Below are 20,110 nucleotides of genomic sequence, written 5' to 3'. Positions count from 1 at the left end.
TCCCTCCCCCCATCTCCATTCTGTCTCTGTCGTCTCTGTATCTCTCTCCTCTCACCTCTTTGGGTGTCTTTCTTCTTTTATAGGTTCTCTAATTCTAAACATCATTTTCTTTGTACATAATCTCTTCTGCTTTATTGAGAAGCTTCTTCAACCCAGTTCTATTCCAGGGGGACACGGGGAAGGAAATTGCTTGTCTTTCTCAGTGACCTCTTAACCCTTTGAGCAGTGGCCCCCTGATTTCTGCAGGAGTCTTTTCAGCCCTTCTTTCCTACCAATCCAATGAATTCTGCACTGAACTGTATTCTGCTTTTTGAATTATTCTTTACATTTTGTCCTTTCTCCCCCTCTTATCTTCCTCCTTCTTTATCTACCACCCTTACTGCTGTCTTCCTTTTTTCTTCCCTTTCCTCTTTGTTTTCTTTTCTTTTATTGTCAATGGTGATTTTGAAAAAAAAGTTTTAGACCAGAAAAAAGTAAGTGTATACTCACAGCTAGTGTAAAGCACATTAAAAATACAACAGTAATACAACAAGCAACCTAATGTCTTAAATGAACAAAATATTGGAACAACATTTCACCAGAGTAAATATACAAATGGAACATCAGTTGATAAATGTGCATCATTAGTCATTTGGGAAATGTAAATTAAAATCACAATATTTTGATATAATATCATTTTAAAACCTGGCCATATCAGATCTTGAATTCATACTTCCCTGGCCTCTCCCTCCTAAATTCTGGGATTCCAGACATGCACCACCAGGCCCATCTTAAACTTCTGCTCTCTCTCTTTTCTTCTGGAAGCTTTTTCTCCCTTAAACTGTCAATGTTTTTTATGTCAAGAGTCCTGGTATCAGGGACCTTGTCCAAACTGCTTGACGCAACATGAAATTACACAAATTACACTTGACGCCACCAAAGATATTACCAAAGATAATATTTTTATCCTCAGTTGTTTTCATGGAGTTAGTAACTCACCATTCTCTATCCTGATGTGTAGTGATTTTATTTAAGACGCTTATGATTCTATTTTAATTTTCTCAAAATATCCAAATGAATGATAAATAACTCACCATGTAACCTTTTTAAGTTTAATAGTTTACCATTTTCAAAGTTAAACAATATTAATCTAGTCGGGCAGTAGTGGCACATGCCTTTAATCCGAGCACTTGGGAGGCAGAGGCAGGTGGATTTCTGAGTTCGAGGCTAGCCTGATCTACAGAGTGAGTTCCAGGGCAGCCAGGGATACAGAAAGAAACACCATCTCAAAAAAAGAAAAAAGAAAAAAAGGACAATATTAATCTGAAACAACTACTTGTCTGCTGGGCTTGTTTTGAAATTAGGTATTTGTCTTTTTTTGTAATTTCTCCTCCTAAGATTATTAGAACTCTAATAATCTTATGTGGATATGAGCTAGACTGATGAAAAGCAGTAAAGATGAAAATGATTTATGTATATATCACAGCAGTATTGAAGTAGGGGTCAGTAATATTTTGAATACTTTATTCATCTTTCTCTGGAGTCAAACTGTTGTGTTCATAACTGACATAGTGAGAGATTTCACAGGTGTGTATAATTTTCATTATAATATTTTGTCTGGTTGCATGAAGTATTCATTTTATACTATTTATCATAAAATTATTTTCCTATTATAAAGAGATACAAGCCAGCTATGGAAGCAAAGAGTATGCATTTATACTTATGCAAGCAAGGAGCTTGGAATTTTACTTTGTCAGATAAAGTCCTCTTCTCTCAGTGTCTCTGTGTTTTTGTGTCTATGTGTCTGTCTCTCTCTCTGTGCACATGCACTCCAGTCCACATAAATTAGTCATTTACTTTTTTCTGCAATAGTTACTCTAATGAGACAACAGGTGAATACTAAACCCTTTTTGGTGAACAAAGCTGTAACTATTGATTATGTTTCATCTTTTCAAGTTTTACTTATCTATCCATTGAAATCTAAGAAGGTTGGAAACAAAACCTCCTGTTTCCTGTTAAACAAACAGAGAAGTTTTGATTGGTGATGCCTTACTCAGATTCTGACACTTTGAGAATAGATAACAGTAGTCATTTGAATTTTAAAGAGCAGGAGCATTTTGTCAGAGTCTATCAGATCAAAGGAAGTAATGTCAACTGAAAGAAAATATCCCAATGCTTCATTTTGATTGAGGTAAATTATCCTGAATGTTGGACAGGTAAATGTACTCTCACCTCTTCTCTTTTGTTGTCATTCGTTCTTGGGTCCATTTCCAAGAGAAGTCCGAGTGGTTGATGAAAGGGAGCTTTACCTATCACTGCTTCAAATTCACTGACTACTGACCATTACTGCATTTGAAACTCTGTAAAAGAATGAGAGGTTTTAAAACTTAGTCTGTTCTCTTTGTTCTAAGCTTGCCATGGACTGTGTGTTTGTGTGTGTGTGTGTGTGTGTGTGTGTGTGTATACTAACCATGGAAAATGTTAGGTAAAATTAAATGTATTATTGCTAACTTTTTTCAGAAATAGTAATATCCTTATATATTCACTTTTCCAATTTAGAAAGGGATAAAAGCTCATGTGCAATTGTGAATAAAATATGGAACATTAAAGACAATGCATTTCTGAAAAATTGAAGGTATGATATCTGTTCATGTCATACATTCATGTAACTGACAACTTCTCTTCATCAAAATCTTGTCAATTATGAAATTTGAATTTATTATGGCACCTGACATAATAAATGACAAACACACACACATATGTATATAAATTGCATGATATTTATTTGTTCCAAAGAATATTGGACACCTGAAGATATTAGGTATTGCATGCTAGACATACTTCAGAGGTAGGAAGGCAGCTAGAAAAAAATGAAAAAAGTCAGACTCACACTGTGTACCGTACCAAGGAATTACATTATTTGGATTTTCATTTCTAAAATTTATTGGTAGGAAACCAAATCTGAGTGCTCAAAATTGGGCTACTGGGCAGTGTTTCAAGGGTCAGCTGGCAATTAATCCTTATGTGACTATCTAATTTATTGCTAGTACAAACAAATAGTTTGCTTCTTTGCTACATAATTTAATGATGCCATTTGGGAGATTCTTTTATTAATGTACTAGAATAGGATAAATGTTTTCTCTTTAGCTGTTTGTTGATTGCCTTTTACATAAGGGAAGGAGCTGTGACTTTTAGTTTTGGCATATATTTTTAATAATGAATGCTAGTTATTACTCAGTCCTTAACATTCTCTCCCTCCCATTTCCTTCTTTCTTTTCTTGTTCTTTCTCTCCATTTTTGCCTCCTTCCCTCTTCTCTCTTCTGTCCTCTCTTTATCTCCCAGTTGATCTAGACAAAATAACTTCCTTCATCACATTTTTTGTCTTGTCTATTTTTAAAGGTAGCATATTATTGGAAATAAGGAATTTGGCACACATAGGCTCATCATACTGGTGAATTTTCTTTGGATGGGTTGCCAAGTATTTCAGAGATCTTCAATTATGGAAAATGAAACTCGGTCCATTATAGCAGTACCACTATAAACAAAATGATCCAGAGTGTCCTTTAGCCATTTGTATGTTTCCATTTTAACCTGATTTATCTTGCTATCATGTTCTTCCCTGAGTGCACAGTACAAATATTTCCTTCCCACCTCTATCTCGCCGTGTGGACTGTGCTAATGCTACCGTTACCATTTTAGGTGAAGAGTGTGCTGAGCTGCTTTAACAGGCTCCAAATTTTAAGACACCTCTATTTTATTCTGTGTTTGAAATTTCTGTGATAGGGAAAATTGTGCTACACAAATATTGTTAAATCTTGTGTTAAGTTTCATATTGAGACACAAAATGTGGTGAAATGTATCTAATTTCTGTTAACAGAATTTTAATAGTCATAGATGGTTAATGACTACTAGGCGGGGGAAGAGCTTCTAGGTAACTATGTTTGTTGCCACATTTCTATTGTGTCAATATTATTGTATTAAGTACACTCTTCACAAATACAACAATGAAGTTAGGTTTACTAATGTCAGGCAAATGCGTATGTCAATTCTTTAATTGACTTCAAGAAGTTAAGCCTGGAATCTGTCTAACACTGTAGTTACAAACATTAAAAATTATTCTTTTAATTTTGTGATTTTTCTCCTTTCCTTTGTTCTCAAAGTTCTGGTTTTTATCTCTCCCTCATTTCTAAGGTGTGGCAAGTAAAAGTGGTATTTCTAGCTGGAGAAATGGCTCATAGCTATGAGTCTTTGCTGCTTTTCCAGAGGGTCTTATGTGATTCCAAGCATCTATATAGGCTAACTCATAACTGCACTTAAGCCCAATCCCAGGGAATACAGTGATTTCTTCTAACCTCCAAATGCACCCCTACAAACCTACAAATGCGCATGTGCTCATGAGTATACACACACATATACATTAAAAATAACTTTTCTGAAAATAAAAAGCTGTAGATTTTGTTTTCTTTTGGGTTCTGTTTGTTTTAAGTGACACCTTTTAACGAGATCAAGATATGTGCACCATTAGGACGATTAAGCTATAATGGATGCAATCCATTGTCCTTCTGTGTTCCTCCTCCACTATCACCACCACTTTTTTTTGTTTTTTATTTATTTATTTATTTATTTTAAAGATTTAGTTATTATTATAAATCAGGGCACTGTAGCTGTCTTCAGACTCATCAGAAGAGGGCGTTCGATCTCATTATGGGTGTTGTGAGCCACCATGTGGTTGCTAGGATTTGAACTCAGGACCATCAGAAGAGCAGTCGGTGCCCTTACCCATTGAGCCATCTCACCAGCACCTGTTTTTATTTTTTATTAGATATTTTCTTTATTTACATTTCAAATGATATCCCCTTTCCTGGTTTCCCCTTCATATTAAAAAAAAAAAAAAAAACCCTACTCCCTCCTCTCTCCCCCTGCTCACCAACCCACCCTCTCACTCTTCCTAGCCCTGGCATTCCCTTACATTGGGGCATAGAACCTTCACAGGGCCAAGGGCCTCTCCTCCCATTGATGACTGACTTGGAAATCCTCTGCTATACATATGCAGCTGGAGTCATGAGTCCCACCATGTGTACTCTTTAGTTGGTGGTTTAGTCCCTGGGAGCTCTGAGGGTACTAGTTAGTTCATATTATTGTTCCTCCTAAATGGGATGCAAACCCTTCAGCTCCTTGGGTTCTTTCTGTAGCTCCTTCATTGGGGACCCTGTTCTCAGTCCAATGCATGGCTGTGAGCCTCTACTTCTGTATTAGTTGGGCACTGTCAAAGGCTCTCAGCAGACAGCTATATCAGGCTCTTGTCAGCCAGCACTTGCTGGCATCCTCAATAGTGTCTGGGTGGTGATTGTATATGCGAAGGATTCGCAGGTGGGGCAGTCTCTGGATTGTCCATCTTTCAGCCTCTGCTCCATACCATCTGTATGACTAAGATACCATCTCTGTGATAATTTCATTGCATTTGTCTCTGCAACTCCTTCCATGGGTATTTTGTTCCCTCTTCTAAGAAGGAACAAAGTATCCACACTTTAGTCTTCCTTCTCCTTGAGTTTCTTGTGGTTTATCAATTTTTATCTTGGGTATTCCAAACTTCTGGGCAAATATCTACTTATCAGTGAGTGCATACCATGTCACCACCACTTTTTAACACAGAATCTCATATAACAGTGGTTGATAAAAGTCCATGCTTATGAATGTAACTGTGTGGTAGAATATGCCCTCTTTTTGTCCTGGTATTATAATGATGTGCACAGTTCCTTCCTGTGTATCTGTTGGGAAGTTCCTTAAAATTATTTTCAAATTAAAATTGTGGGGCACTGAGTCAATAATATATCTTCTCATAGAATTTCTTTATAAGAAAGTTTATAACATAAACATGGGAAAAATTAACCAGTTTGATACAAAATCGAGAGTATACTAAAACACCAAGCAGAAGATTGCCCATCATACTCAATTTTGGGTATCTGTAAATGATTTGTTGCTTATTTAAATATGTATCTGGTACTTTCAATAGAAGTATTAATCCTTTTCATCTTTATATACTGATTGTAATAATCTATGAACAGTAGAACTGATAGAACTTATGACTATTTAATCAGCTACAGTAATCTTTCTGAAAAGAGAAAAGAATGTAAACTCTGAAATGAATGTATAGCCACTCAAAGAGTTTAAGGATCATCTTTGATCACTGATCTTAGTCATGTAGAATTTTGTAGACCTAGACTAAGATACCATCTGTGTGATAATTTCATTGCATTTATGCACTTTTATATTTTATGTAACATAATTTCAGCATTTTGTATTACTTTGTAAGTTTCTATTGTATAGTTTTATGGATAAGTGTCTTGAAATGGCACACAAATGGCATGACATCTTTATGCCTCTATTGTTAGAACTGTGAAGAAACTGCAACCAAAATAAATATTTGAGTTAAAAGAAATGTATGTAAATATTGACATGGTACAAATATTTTTTAAAACTAATAATAAGATGACCCATTGAATAAGTCTGCTCTCTTATTGCACATACTTAACATCTATGTGGACAGGTAGGATATATTCTCATCTGTTCTTTAATTTTTTATTTTTTTTAACAAATGAAATGATTAAGAAATTATGAAATTTATCCAAGTATAGATAGCTTCCTATTAAGGTTAACCAAAAACTGGCTTTGATTTCTGATGCTTTTGTTTCTTTAAAATGTGGTGATATCAACTGTCTTTATAGATACATTGCTCTGTTTTTTTATTCCATTCTTAAAATTATTTTAGAAATGGAATGGAAGATGTACACACACACACACACACACACACACACACACACACACACACACACACGCTGAATTTGGCAATAGCCTACATCTTCCACTGGGCCAACTATTCATTACAATTTTAACTGAAGAATTAGCTTAATAGTTGTTGGACCTGAAATGAAACTACCTTCTATAATACCAAAACTTAACTGGAGACATGTCTATCTTAGCAAGTATTGATATGACCATGTCCATTTAGCTCAATTTACCACATATTATGGTTGTAGACTTCAGAGAGTCATTTAATCACCAATAATGGATCTTAAGAGGTCCTTCATTGGTTTTCCTAACTCATTTGTATAGTGATAGGGACAACTCGCCAAGGAGTTTGCATTATCAGTGTTAAGAGAATAGATTTTACAGAAAGTAACTTTCACATGTGCGCTTTCATAATAAGCACACTAGTGAAGAAAAGCATAGCTGTCACATGTCCCAAATCTTACCATGGTGCATCTTTCTAGGCTGTGACAATCTCCGGAACACCAAACAGGAGGGTAAGTCAAACATTGGCATCATTGATGCCTCCTTCATGATTTTTATCAAAACACCTTAAAGTCTTTAAACTTGCTGCCTTTCACTGTTCCTTGTGCTTCTCATCTGTTTCTGTGAAAAGGAAAGCTAGTGGTTAGCCATGTGTTAGGGGCTATGGTTGGATGCTCTAAGTACAATCTGTGCTTTGCCCTTAAGGGAGCATGTAGTCTTGGAACAGGAAAATAAAAAGGGTTATCATAGGAGATTTGAATGATTACAATGGAGTCAACATGACTGGACATCAGTTAATTTGGCTACTTCATAATTAAAGGAACAGCTCAAAGTTTTAAATCAACACATAAGTAAAAGGAGCCAGAGAACTTCCAAGATGGAAGACATATAAAAGGCATTCAACGCACAGACACTTGTTCTAGTAGGTCAAATTCCTTTTTATCTGACTTATTGCATAGACATAAAAACACACAAATAAAAAACAGACATTGATCGAGTTTTACTATAGGGGCAGTTTTAGATATTAACAATGATCTTTAAAAAGTGTATTTAATTTTGCCTTAATAATTTACAAAGTGTGCAGATTTGTCTCCTCTCCTCCCTTCTCTCCTCTCTCACTCTTCCTTACTCCATTTCTACTTCTCCTTTCCCCTTCCTGTCTCCTTCTCCTCTCCATTTCCCTCTTCAATACTGGGGATCAAAAGCTCCAAAGTGGGATCTTGTCTATGTTAGGGAAGATCTTTGTTCCTAAGCCCGACATCTAGTCCCATTTTCTCAGTACTACTATTTTGTAATGGAGTCTAGCCACTTAAAAAAATCTAATTCAGAACAATTTTTAGTACGACATTTATTTGTAATAAAAACAAGTTGAATGACATGTAATATTCTCAACCTTTACATAGTTCATATACACTTAGCTTAGAGCTTTGTTCACTTTATTTTTACACTGTGAAGCATTTGAAAAGCTTTTCCTTTCTGATAAGTTCCCTTGTTCAACAGCACGCATTGTATAATGTATTTAAACAGTAAATATCCTGGAACTTTTTTCATACACAAACTTTTAATCATATTAGAAAAAGGTCAAAGCTAGCTATTTAGCCTATGTCTGTTATCCATAATTCATGTATCACACATGTAAAATTTGTAAAATTGTAATTGCCAGCACTCAGTACCTGATATCCACTCACTATCTTGCTTATATGGGATATATTGATTTAATATTTACATCATGGTAGCTTCAAAATATAGCCTTATTATAATTTTGATAGATTGGCAACCATTTGTCAATGCCCTATTTAACTCAGAATTTCAGCAGCCATGTAGTGATTGTCTATTCACATTTAAATGTGTATAACTTGACAAACTGTAGAAAATTCTGCTGTAGGATCAATAGGATGAGCCTTTAACTTATCATTTTTTAAATCCTACACAGTAACAAAGCTATTTGTTATATATAAGATCATATCTATTATTTTATGGGGCTACAAAGTAAAATCTCTTAAAACAAAAGAAAGTACTTCTTAGGACTCTACGTAACAATAAATTTAATTATATATTTATAGTGTTTTCAAACCAATTTTATCAAAGCAGCAATAATAATACAAAGATATACCTTAGTTACATAAGCCAAAATATATAGTCTTATCTAAATAATTTTGTATTTTTTATTGTACAAGAATTTCTGCACATATAAATTTTCAAAGTGAGTTTACTCTCTTGGAAATCTGGGATTCTTAGAATTAATATGATTGATTATTTATATAACAAATCTTATTAAGGCAAATTTAAAATGTTACCATACAATTTTGTAATGCACTATACACATAAAATCACTTTAAACTCATAGAAAAACATGAAGTCTTTTCTAAATTTGATGAAAACAGATTTTAAGAAGTCTCTTCTGTTTTTCATATTTAGGCATGTTTCAAGAGCAAACACACTCACAGGTTCAGATTTAAACCTTTTCTTTTCTTTCTTTCTTTTTTTTTTCATTCATGTTGAATTTGTTCTTGCACAATCAAATCAATATAAGAGGCCAACAGAATTCAGTTTCTATTGTGTCTCCCCCAAGAAACAATAAGAGAGGTAGGAAAGAGCCTCAAAGCCAATCACATCCTTCACTTCATCTGTCTCCTGGGGAGATAGCTTATTTGCTCAGTGTACACCAGAACAGAAGAAAGCAGGTTGATCACCGCGTGGCACCAACAGAGTCAGATGAGGGAGAGAGAGACACAGGAGCTATGAAGGTAAATGTTTGCTTAGGTACTGTTGTTCAGGATTTCCTCCCGTGGTCAAAGAAAAGCAACTTCCATGTCCTTCTGTATTTCTCGCAGATGATTGGACACATGCTCTTTGGGATTTACAGTGAGATACTGAAAATTACAACAAAAGAGTAATTCCAAAGGATGGATTTCAAACTTGGACAAATATAGAGGCACATCTTAAAATTAATTATCTCACTAATAAGGAGTAAAGTAGACCGCAAGACTGTTCTATGCAAAGTGATAGGAACAAGACTGATGCTTGCAGGTTTGAGTCAAAGAGCCCTGGTTATTATTGCAGTGGAAATTTAAGATTTAAATTGAATTCCTTTTAAAAAATATATTTATATATATGTGTGTGTGTGTGTATAATGCGTATTTATTTGGATGTAAAACATATATATGTGGATGCCCAAAGATAGTATTTGGGCTCTTTAGAGCTGGAGTGGCAGCCATTATGATCAACCTGACATAGGTGATGGGAAATGAATTGAGACCTCTAGAATGTCAGGAAGTCTTCTTACCTGTTGAGCCTTCTCTCAACAGTGGGGGTTTATTATTTCTTTTGAATTAAAAGAAAAAACAATTTTTTTACCCTAACAAAGTCAGTAACTTTCATTTTAAAGCATACACAAGCACACTTCCTGAGATCATTAATCCTTTGTTACACAGCTAAATATGCCCCACTTTATTCAAAACAAAACAAAGTAAAACACAACAAAATGCTGTCTTTATTCTGCATCATAATCAAGTTTGGCAACTTTTTCATAACAACGCTAATAAAAATAATCCATTGACAGTTTAAAAAACTTTAATGGCAGTTAGTTTTACAATATTATTTCTGTTTATAATTTTATGTTACAACAAATTTTAATACATTTATTCCATATTTGTCCAAGTGTGAAATTTAACTTGTGGAATCAAATTTGTTTTTTTGGTAATTTTGGAGTGTGCATGTGTTCAAAAACATGCCCAAAATAAAGAAGAAGGTATAAGTTGCATATCTTTGACCAAAGGAGTGAATAAAATCACTATTAATGTCCACACATTTTCACATGGTTTATTCTTGTGTGTGTTCACTGTCTTCACCAAGAATCTCAAGTTAGTTTCAGAAAGAAGGGCTGAAAGGTAGATGACATTGGAGAGCACCCAGGTTATATGCTCCTTTTTAGTATTTTTGTTGTTTTTCTTAGCTCTTAGTTATCTGGTGTGTGTGTGTGTGTGTGTGTGTGTGTGTGTGTATGATTTCTGAATTTTAGACCAATGAATAATTTTCTCGGAAAAGCTGACAGGATAACACCAACCCACTCATATAATTAACACTGTCAGCCAAAGGCAGAACATACATGAATGCAGCTCTTTCAAAACATTTCCACCAGCTCTGCTGCTGATTTAACAGAACAGTCATGATTACATTGACACTATCGATAGGAATCAATGTCTCAAGTAGGGATGTGTTTCCTCCTTTGGTGAGTAAACTGTTTTAAACAAAATGAAAAAGGAACTTGAAATCCCATGGATTACTGTCAAAATATAGTTATGAATTTTACATCATACTATTTTGAAAACTATAGCTCTTAATTTTTGCTTGTAAATGTTTAAAATTTTTGAAAATACAATAATTAATTCTTTTAAAGTACACTTGATTCACCTTGAACTCTACAGTTATGGAAAATACATTAATATTACTTAGATCATTAATAAGGGGTCAGCAATATAGCAAAGTCATTTCAGAGCGAAGTGAGAGGAACATGTTTTCCTAAGGCTTTGAGATTTGAGAAAAAAATTAGTCCTGTTTACAGTAATAATGGAAACTTAAGCTTTGGGTTATTACTATCTGTAAGGCATATAAAATTTAACCAATATCCATTAATTTCATTGAGGTTTTAATTACATGTACATTTTTGTGAATGCTGTCTACATAACAGTGGAGAAACCATTTCAGATTCAAAGATACCAGAAAACATGCTGAATTTCATGGTCAAATAACTTGGTATTTTTATTGGCATCACATTTATTGTGTACTAAATGCCTTGGTATGAGCAAAATACTCCTACATTAAATTGCAATTCAGGCTACTTATTTATTTACCTATTTATTTTCTTGACTTCATCTATTGAAATGGACATCAGGCCACTAAAGAAATTATGTCGAAAGGGATTCTTCTGTTTTTCTTATTAGATTTTGGATTATTTCAGTCTTCTTAACTAGAATATGATTTCTAAATGAAACATATTTCAAATTTACATTGTGGATTTCAAAGTTAATTACAAATTTAAGTTCATAGAATTACTATAATGAGCACTTACAAGAATGAATCCTCCCTAGAATATTGTTAAGAGGTTATATTCATTTGATGGATGTGTTTTTACTTAGCTTTGCACAATGTGTGCCTTTATGACTAAATATTCATTTATTTTTCTGACACATTTGGTTTTATTGGCTTTTCTACTGTCAAGTTTACTGCCTCTGGGAAAAAAAATCTATTGTAGTTAAAAACAAGAACAAGAAAAATGAACAACAAAGTAGCAGGGAAAGAAGTATTTTTTTAAAATTACCATAAAATAATACATTAAAGAAATTTTAATCAAATTTTGATCCTAGGATTTTTTTCAACAAGCGCTAAATGCATGTGTGAAAATATTTTCTGATGTTTAGGAATATACACAGGTACGCGATATATAATAACATATAAGATAGATATCTTTAACAGTTTATATAAGGTCAGTTATAGCCATGATTAATATCTCTACATATTTTTCTATGTATGAGGAATTTTAGAAATATGTGCCTCTTTTTTTTTTTTTTTTTTTTTTTTTTGTTTTGTTTTGTTTTTCAAGACAGGGTTTCTCTGTATAGCCCTGGCTGTCCTGGAACTCTGTAGCCCAGGCTGGCCTCAAACTCCGAAATCTGCTTGCCTCTGCCTCCCAAGTGCTGGGATTAAAGGCCTTGTGCCACCACCGCCCGGAAGTATTTCTTTAATTTGTAGCTTGCAAATACATACAGTGAACATCTCACCATCGTGCTTCTAGTCTCATACTATTTGCATTTCAGATAATCGCTGCTATGCTGTATTGTCTCTCTCCAATTATAATGCATACACCCACCGCCTCCCAGGATTTTTCTCCATTTAAATTAGCATTACAGAGATGGATTAATGTTTTGTTAACCCAATAGTTTTAAATTTGGGGAGTTTACCTTTGAGAAAAATATATCATATTTGTGTACACCATTAGGATACAAATTAATAATTTTAAGAAAGAAAAAAATCGGCACAAATTACAGAAAAACACAACTGGATCAACACAATTCCTAGTATAGAAATAAAGAAAATAATTCACTATTTACATTTGTTTATGACCTTTTTATAATCCTTTTCTCTCGTTTTTCTATATTTATTCTTCTTGATTACCTTATCATAGGAGAGCAAGTTTATACTGGTTTCTATGTTATACTTTATCAATTGTATGGGCTGACTTCCTTTGGCTTCAAAATGGCTCTTGTCATGTGACAAAGATTGTCACTGTTTTTAGTAACACTTCTATTAGGTTTCTATCGTGTATGGCCTACCAGATCTGGGTATGGCCTCCAGAAGATAACTTTTGTCTCTGTGCATTTCAAATCTTCTACTATCTCTGCTTTTAGGAGATTTCTGTAAGGAGGAACTATGGGAATCTTCTACAATAATGCTTATCAGAATAAGGTCTAGTGTCTTTTTTCCTAGTTCTGTTTCTGCCTATGAATGCCTATGTCATTGGAGGTACACAAGAGCCCTTCGGGCAACTTTTTCTGTACCAGAATATTTCTTTGAACTAACCTTCTGAATCTTGTTTTATTATAATTTATATTTACTTAACAAGTGTAACTTATTATAATAAATAAGTAGTGATCAAACTTGCTGCAAGCAGAGCCATGGAAATGATCTCACTAGACAGGAGTGGAAAGTTCCAGATCTTTAACCAGGAGGCCAAAGAACCTATATAATCAAAGGGACAAACATTTAACACGTATAAAAGAACATCACTTCTTTAACAACTTATTTAACCAGTGTTATTTATTATAATAATACTTATTTACCAAATATAATTAATTATAATAAATAGGTAGTGACCAGAGTTGAGGCAAGTAGAGTTATAAAACTATTTACACTAGGCAGGAAGTTCCTGGATCTTCAACTAAGAGACCAAACAGTTTACAGTCAAGGTGACAAACATTTGAAGCTATCATCACTTCTTTGAATTCTTGTTTTGTCCCAACGAGTCTGGAAATCACAATGAAGTGCTATAACCCTTAATTGACTCAGGGATACTACTGAGTTTTAACATTGTTTTCTTTTTTGCAGAAAGATATAATCTTTATCGTATTACCACATTCCTTTATGTCATTTGTCTGGCCTTTTCTCCTCTGCATATTGAAGCCAGAAGCATCTTTTCACACCTATTTGTATTGTTTTAGCACTGTCTCACTAATTAGCTCTTCAGAAGCCTGATGACATCCCTTTGCTTCTTCACGCTCTCTTGCTCTTTTTTAATAAAGCTTTGTAGAAAAATCACATGAGACAGAATTCTTATGACTGGTTGTCTCGAGCATCTTTTCTACCAGTGGGAAAAAAGGAATCCCTTCTTTAAGACTTCCAGGAAAGAGTATATGTGGGCAAAACTATTAGAGAGCACGTAAAACTGAAGTTTTTGCATGACTTGAATAGAAAAATAGTGAATATTATCTACATAAATGGATACTTAAATGAGTACAGACTGGAGTGTCTGAGAGATGTCTCAGTCATTACAAACACTGGTAGCCCTTGGACAGAACCTTAGTTGGATTGTCAGAGCTCACATGGAAGGTCGTAACAGTGTACAACGCCAGGTGCTTGGGGCTCTACTCCTCCCCTGATTCATGGGTCCCTAGCATCCACACAGTGCACACACATACCTTCATGCAAAGTACTGATAACAATAAAAATAAATAAATACTAAAACCTTTTTTTTTTAAATGAACACAAGCCTATATATTTCCACTTCAATAAACAGGAAGACAGACACTCTGTGTTTATAAACTATCTATTGGGAATATCAAAGCAGGAATTTACTAGAGTAATAAAATTTTAATGTGATCGTTCTGAATTTGGGTAAAAGCATATTTTTTAGTTCCAATTGCCTCCTTCTTTCTTCCTTCGTATCAATGCATGCATGAAGAAGTATGTAAATGATTTGCTTAGGCCATTTCTCCCTTTTTGAAAAAGAAAGTGACATGCGATTTTCTTTGGCTTTTGATAGTTTTATATCAGTTTCCTTTAATTTTTTTCAGACATTCTATATGATACTTTTACTCTAGCCCTGAAGGACGGTATAGTAAAAGGGGATTAAGACTGTTTCATTCTTAGCCTCAAATAACCTTGTTCACGTATCTCATAGTCTATAAATCTTGGTTCCCCTCCATCTAAAGTAGGATGGAGTTGGGGCAATGGCTCACTGGTAAAGCACTTATATAGTAATTGTGAGGACTTGATTTCACATCTCATAACACAGATAAAAGTAGGTGAACTGGTGTGAATCTGTAATCCAGTCCTCTATCTTAAGATGCAAAGCTCAAACGGGATAATCCCAGGAAGCTTGGGAGGCCAGCTAACCTTGAGGACTGCCCTGGCACACTAAGTCCCTGTTTCAAATACATACACATGCACATAAATGCACATTTACCAAATATTCAAAATAAATAGGGCAAATCACTACATGCGCTACACACTTCTGTACTTATGGAATCAAATAATAAAAAGGATCATATTATGTAAGCAATTTTACCATCTCCACAGTTACTATTGATTGTTAGAATGACATTCAGCAATGAATGGTTGAACATCTGCATCCTATTCAAACTTTTTTATAAGGATGAGTTCTTGAGATTATACCAAGCTCTGAGAACCAGCAGAACTGCCAGTTTGGTTCAGATTAACCCTTTGTTGTGGTGAATCCAGTGTTGTAGGATGCTTAGAAATACTCTTGTGCTCTTCCCACTGGAGACCATTTCATGCTTCTGTAAAGATAATGTCTCCAGATAGTGCCACAGTATCTTTTTACAGAGCAAAACAGCCCTTTATTCAGAAAGATCCATGTTTGTTTTTTGGTTTGTTTGGTTTTTTATTTGCAAGGAGAACATACAGATTTACAAGACCACTCCTCTTTGGAAAGCCCTGCCATTGAGACAATATTCCTCATAACAGGTTTACTGTTTCTTACCTTTATTTTTTCTTGAGACATTTCATTAATATGGTTTTTTTCTGTGTTCAAATCTCAGATTTTAGCAGTTCAGTGAAATTAAAGTTATGTTTTGTAAGTAATCTCAGTCTTTACTACCGAATTTGTAACATTGAAGTCTTTGTTATCGAATTTCTATCTGATAACATTTCCCAGTATTTTCTCACAGCACATTTGCCGAACTGTTATTAATTATGTGGCAACTAGTCTATTTGAAATATTTCCCAAAGGTTTTAACTTGTTTTTTTTTTTCATTAAAATATCTTTTCCTGTATTGAATTGTAGAAAATTAAAGTCAAAGCTTAGTGAATTAATTTTTCCAGGAAACAAAAACAACTAGTGGAATGTATTAAGTAGAGAAAAAAAATCTAAAATTGCATATCAATCAACAACTAATATTTCAGATTTATTTATACATCTGATAAAATGGGCCTCAAGTAAATTTAATAACTATGCAAAATTTTATTCATTCTATAATCATTATTTATTTATAGAAAGCTTTTATATAGCCCTGGCTATCCTCATACTGCAGATGTAGCTGAATCAAACTTTGAACATATCCTTCTCTTGTTTCCATTTTTCAGGTGCTATTATTATAGGTACACCTCATCATGGTTGGCTTAATAAGATATTTTAAGATTCCTATTAGGCTAATATGCTAATTTTCTTCAAAATGTGTCTTGAAAACACATTGCTAGAAAACACATTATTAGTTGCTAATAAAAAGATGTTATTTTTCTTTTCAGCATACTCCATGTATAATCTTTTTAATACCTTATGAAATGTCACTATGCATTTAAAGTACTGTAGCATATGCCAGGAATTAATTGTGCATTCTTTTCTTATTTTGATTGGGTTTAATGATTTATGTATTTGAAGGATGGTTGCCAACTTTTAGTCCTGTAGAATACTATTTGGTGAAATGAGAAGTTGTTAGAAAATTAGAGAAACCAGAATGAACTTGTCCAGTGATAGCAAACCTAAATTGGGTTTTCCTTTGACATGGATTTTATTCATGAATTACAAATGGAAACTTATAGCAAACCTTTAATGTCCATCCAGTCGAAGCTAGCGCTCAGTGTTTTCTTTAAATAACGGCAGTATGGGCACTAGCCTGTGCATTTCCTTTCAGTACTTTATTAAGTCATTATGTGTCAGTCACAGTCGCCAATGAAGCAGTTACTCTGAATGTTAGCTGTTCTGTCCATAGTAATTACAGAACAGAAATGTCCTTATATGTTCTGTGGACTGAGCAATCCTTTTTCAACACACATGGCCTTTGAGAGATTTTTTGCTCATCAAGACTATGAAACAAAATAATAGAGCATTCAGTATATAATTTCTGATAATCACAATATTATTAAAAATATATTTTCAGTATAAAACATTAACCTACTTAAGAATTTCCATCATATCTGTAAATTTATTCTAGCCTAATTTATGCTGGTTACTTTAAAATATGTTGATCAATTTTTACAAATATTATGTCTCATTAATTACATGTAAATCCCCACAAAGGGCATTACATTTACTATACTTCATGGCAGAAATATGCAAGTTTGGCTAACCACGCATTCTTACAACGTCCCCACATTAAATGGCAAGGGAAATTTAACTCTTTGACTGTGCTTGTTAATGCATTTATATTAAATTTCTGATATTTGGATAATGACTCCCAAAGATGAATTTAGTTCTGGAGAAGTATCAGATCTCCCTTGCCTCGATGGGGCCCTGGAACCATTAAATGAGGTGAGTTTGGAAAGTGAGTATGTGTCTTTGTCTTCCAACTTTGAATTTTTCCTTCTTACCATGGCCCTGGGAAAATCACTGTATTCTCTAGAGTTCCTAGCAAATCTTCCATGTACACTGTTTTAATTTTCTCAAATCTGTACATGATCATCTCTAGAGGCACCCTTCTAGTCTTAGTTTGTAATAATTTTTGTTATACAGGAAGCACATAGAAAATCAACCATCATGCATATTCAATTTTTCCTACATTGAAATTGACAAGTAGTGATATAAAGATCATGCGACAATAGGAGTCATACACTTGAACATGAGTTTGGAACCTCAGTTTGGTCTTGTTCATTGCAGGAAGGGCCTGTAGTCATTAAACTAGTTGCTTGTTGTTGCTATTGATTTGTTTCGGGTTTGATTTCCATTTTTTTTTTTTTAAGAGTAAAAGTTTGCAATTCTGTCTTATCGAAATTTACTGCAACATTAAATTAACTTCTATTAAGTAAGGTGTATGTGTGGTAAAAATGAATTATTTCTGAGAATCTTTTCATGTAAGGGTTAGTCTTTAAGGAACTTAAGAAAATTAGATAAAAGTTATAATAACAGAAAATTGTGTGATAGAAGAATTGCAATATAAATATTATTTAATAAGAAAAAAATTAAGTGTTCACATTATTCTAATTTCTGTATTTTTAAACAAAGGTTTTCAAAGCAGTAAAATCAGGATTTTACCACTCATGTTTTAATGATTGATTTTAATATAATAATTTTTTTCAAGATGTATTTGTCATTGTGTGTGTCTGTGATTGTGCATATGTGTTTGTGCATGTCTATATGTGTATGTGTGAGAGTGAGTGCATATGTCTACATGAGTGAGTTCGGGACTTGCTAAAGCTAGAAAGTGTCATAATTCCTGTAAACTGGAGTAGTGTGTTATAGGCAAGTAGAAAACACCCATGCGTATCCTTGGACCCAAACTCAGGTCAAACTCTGGAAGAGTAGCACGTGTTCCCATTCACTAAGCTGTATCTCATCAACCCCCAACCCATAACATTTTGGTCTTGATTTTTATTTACAATATTCACCTCTTTCTATTTTCCTCTATGTTTGCATATCTTTTTGTGTATGCACATGCATGTATATGCACACACATGTATAAATGTCTTCTATCGCTGACCAACTTACTATTTAAGAAATGCCCTCTCGCTGAACCTAAATCTGACTGAGTTTGTCAGCATGACTAACCAGAAATCAGATGCATCCTTGTCTCCACCTCTCCATGCTGAGGTGACAGAACCTTGCTGTCTTCCAGATTTTTTTATGTGTGTGATGATGGAATAAATACAATGTCTTTCCTTATGTGGCAAACAGTTTACTACCTGAGCCATCTCCCAGGCCACCTTACCTCTTTTCTTTTGAAGTTCTTTAGATTGATTTGCCTACTCAGCATAATTCTTCACAGCTTGTTTCTAGACTAAGTAGGAGATTAGTGGGAATTGACAGCTAATTAAGATTTAAACTCTAATGTGGAATCTCTAAAGATTTACTTGTGCATTTTTGTGATACTCTTAGTCTTGGAGACCTATAGCAAGACTTAGCCATCCAGGTCAGCTGATAGTTGCTGAAGACAAACTGATCATGATGTGGTGTGGGCACCAATTTGCGACATGGCAATAGCGGGTGCTTGAGCCATTTTAAAAGCCTTATTTAAAAATATAGATACAGAACAATGGACAGCATGTATTGTGATTTCAAACTCATACTATACACTATCAGAGGCAGAAAACAAATTCTAGTAAGGGAAGGTAGGCACATTTTGAGAAGAGAAGATGAGTCCTCAGATCAGTCCTACAGTCACATCTGGGAGAATGCTGGACTAAGGAAGGGTTCTAAACCAGATTGCAGAACCAGTCATCGCCAAATGCAAGGAACACTATGCTTAAAATGGACAGTTATGTTTGTGCGTTGTGTGTTTTGTATGTATACAAAGAGGAGGGGAAGGCATAAACTTTATGGGAAAGAATAGAATACTGAAGAAATATAAATATATACAGAATGTACAATTACCATATGCTGGTCTATTTATTTTGCATATATTAACAGATTTGCTTGTCAAATGATACTGTGTTTTTGGCTACATAGTATTACTTCACGTTTTCAGATAAAAATATAGCAATATAGTTTTTTTTTTTTTTTTAAAAAGAAACAGTCTAAAGTAAAGATGTGGCCCAAAATAGAAGTCCTTGTGAATATGAGATTAGTGAAGATCTTTAGGGAAATGGTTACCATTTGGGGCTTAGCTGGTACTAATAATTCATGCTTAACAAATAAATATAAGACAATATAATATAAGTCAATGTAAGTCCAGCTAATCATAGATGTTTTGTAAACATCAAATTCAATTTCTATTCAGATACTTGCTGAGCACCAGGTTACATTTCAAATATTTCCAAATTTATGGGAGATAAAATAAGGCCAACTGAATATTTGCTTTTAAAAACTAGCTTTGTAATGAGTACAAGACAATATGAGCTAGTGTTTATATTTGACATGTTTATATATACACCACTAGATTGTAGGGATTT

General features: G+C 34.0%; 1 protein-coding gene across 9 annotated transcripts in view; it reads left to right on the top strand.

Moving 5' to 3' along the window:
• The window catches only part of Trps1 (transcriptional repressor GATA binding 1), a 234,865-nt gene that overhangs the window by 119,252 nt on the left and 95,503 nt on the right, over positions 1-20,110 (top strand). For 6 of the 9 annotated variants that reach the window (XM_031358335.1, XM_031358329.1, XM_031358328.1 and 3 more), the window contains one exon: positions 7,252-7,284. The exons of the other annotated variants lie outside the window; for them this stretch is intronic. In XM_031358335.1, the coding sequence (XP_031214195.1) occupies positions 7,252-7,284 (33 nt within the window). The remainder of the gene's footprint in view (positions 1-7,251; positions 7,285-20,110) is intronic. 9 annotated transcript variants of the gene reach the window in all.

Source organism: Mastomys coucha, unplaced genomic scaffold, assembly GCF_008632895.1.
Source record: "Mastomys coucha isolate ucsf_1 unplaced genomic scaffold, UCSF_Mcou_1 pScaffold7, whole genome shotgun sequence".
Classification (NCBI taxonomy): Eukaryota; Metazoa; Chordata; class Mammalia; order Rodentia; family Muridae; genus Mastomys; species Mastomys coucha.
Note: the sequence above shows the minus strand (reverse complement) of the source record. Positions and strands in the feature narration are given on the sequence as shown.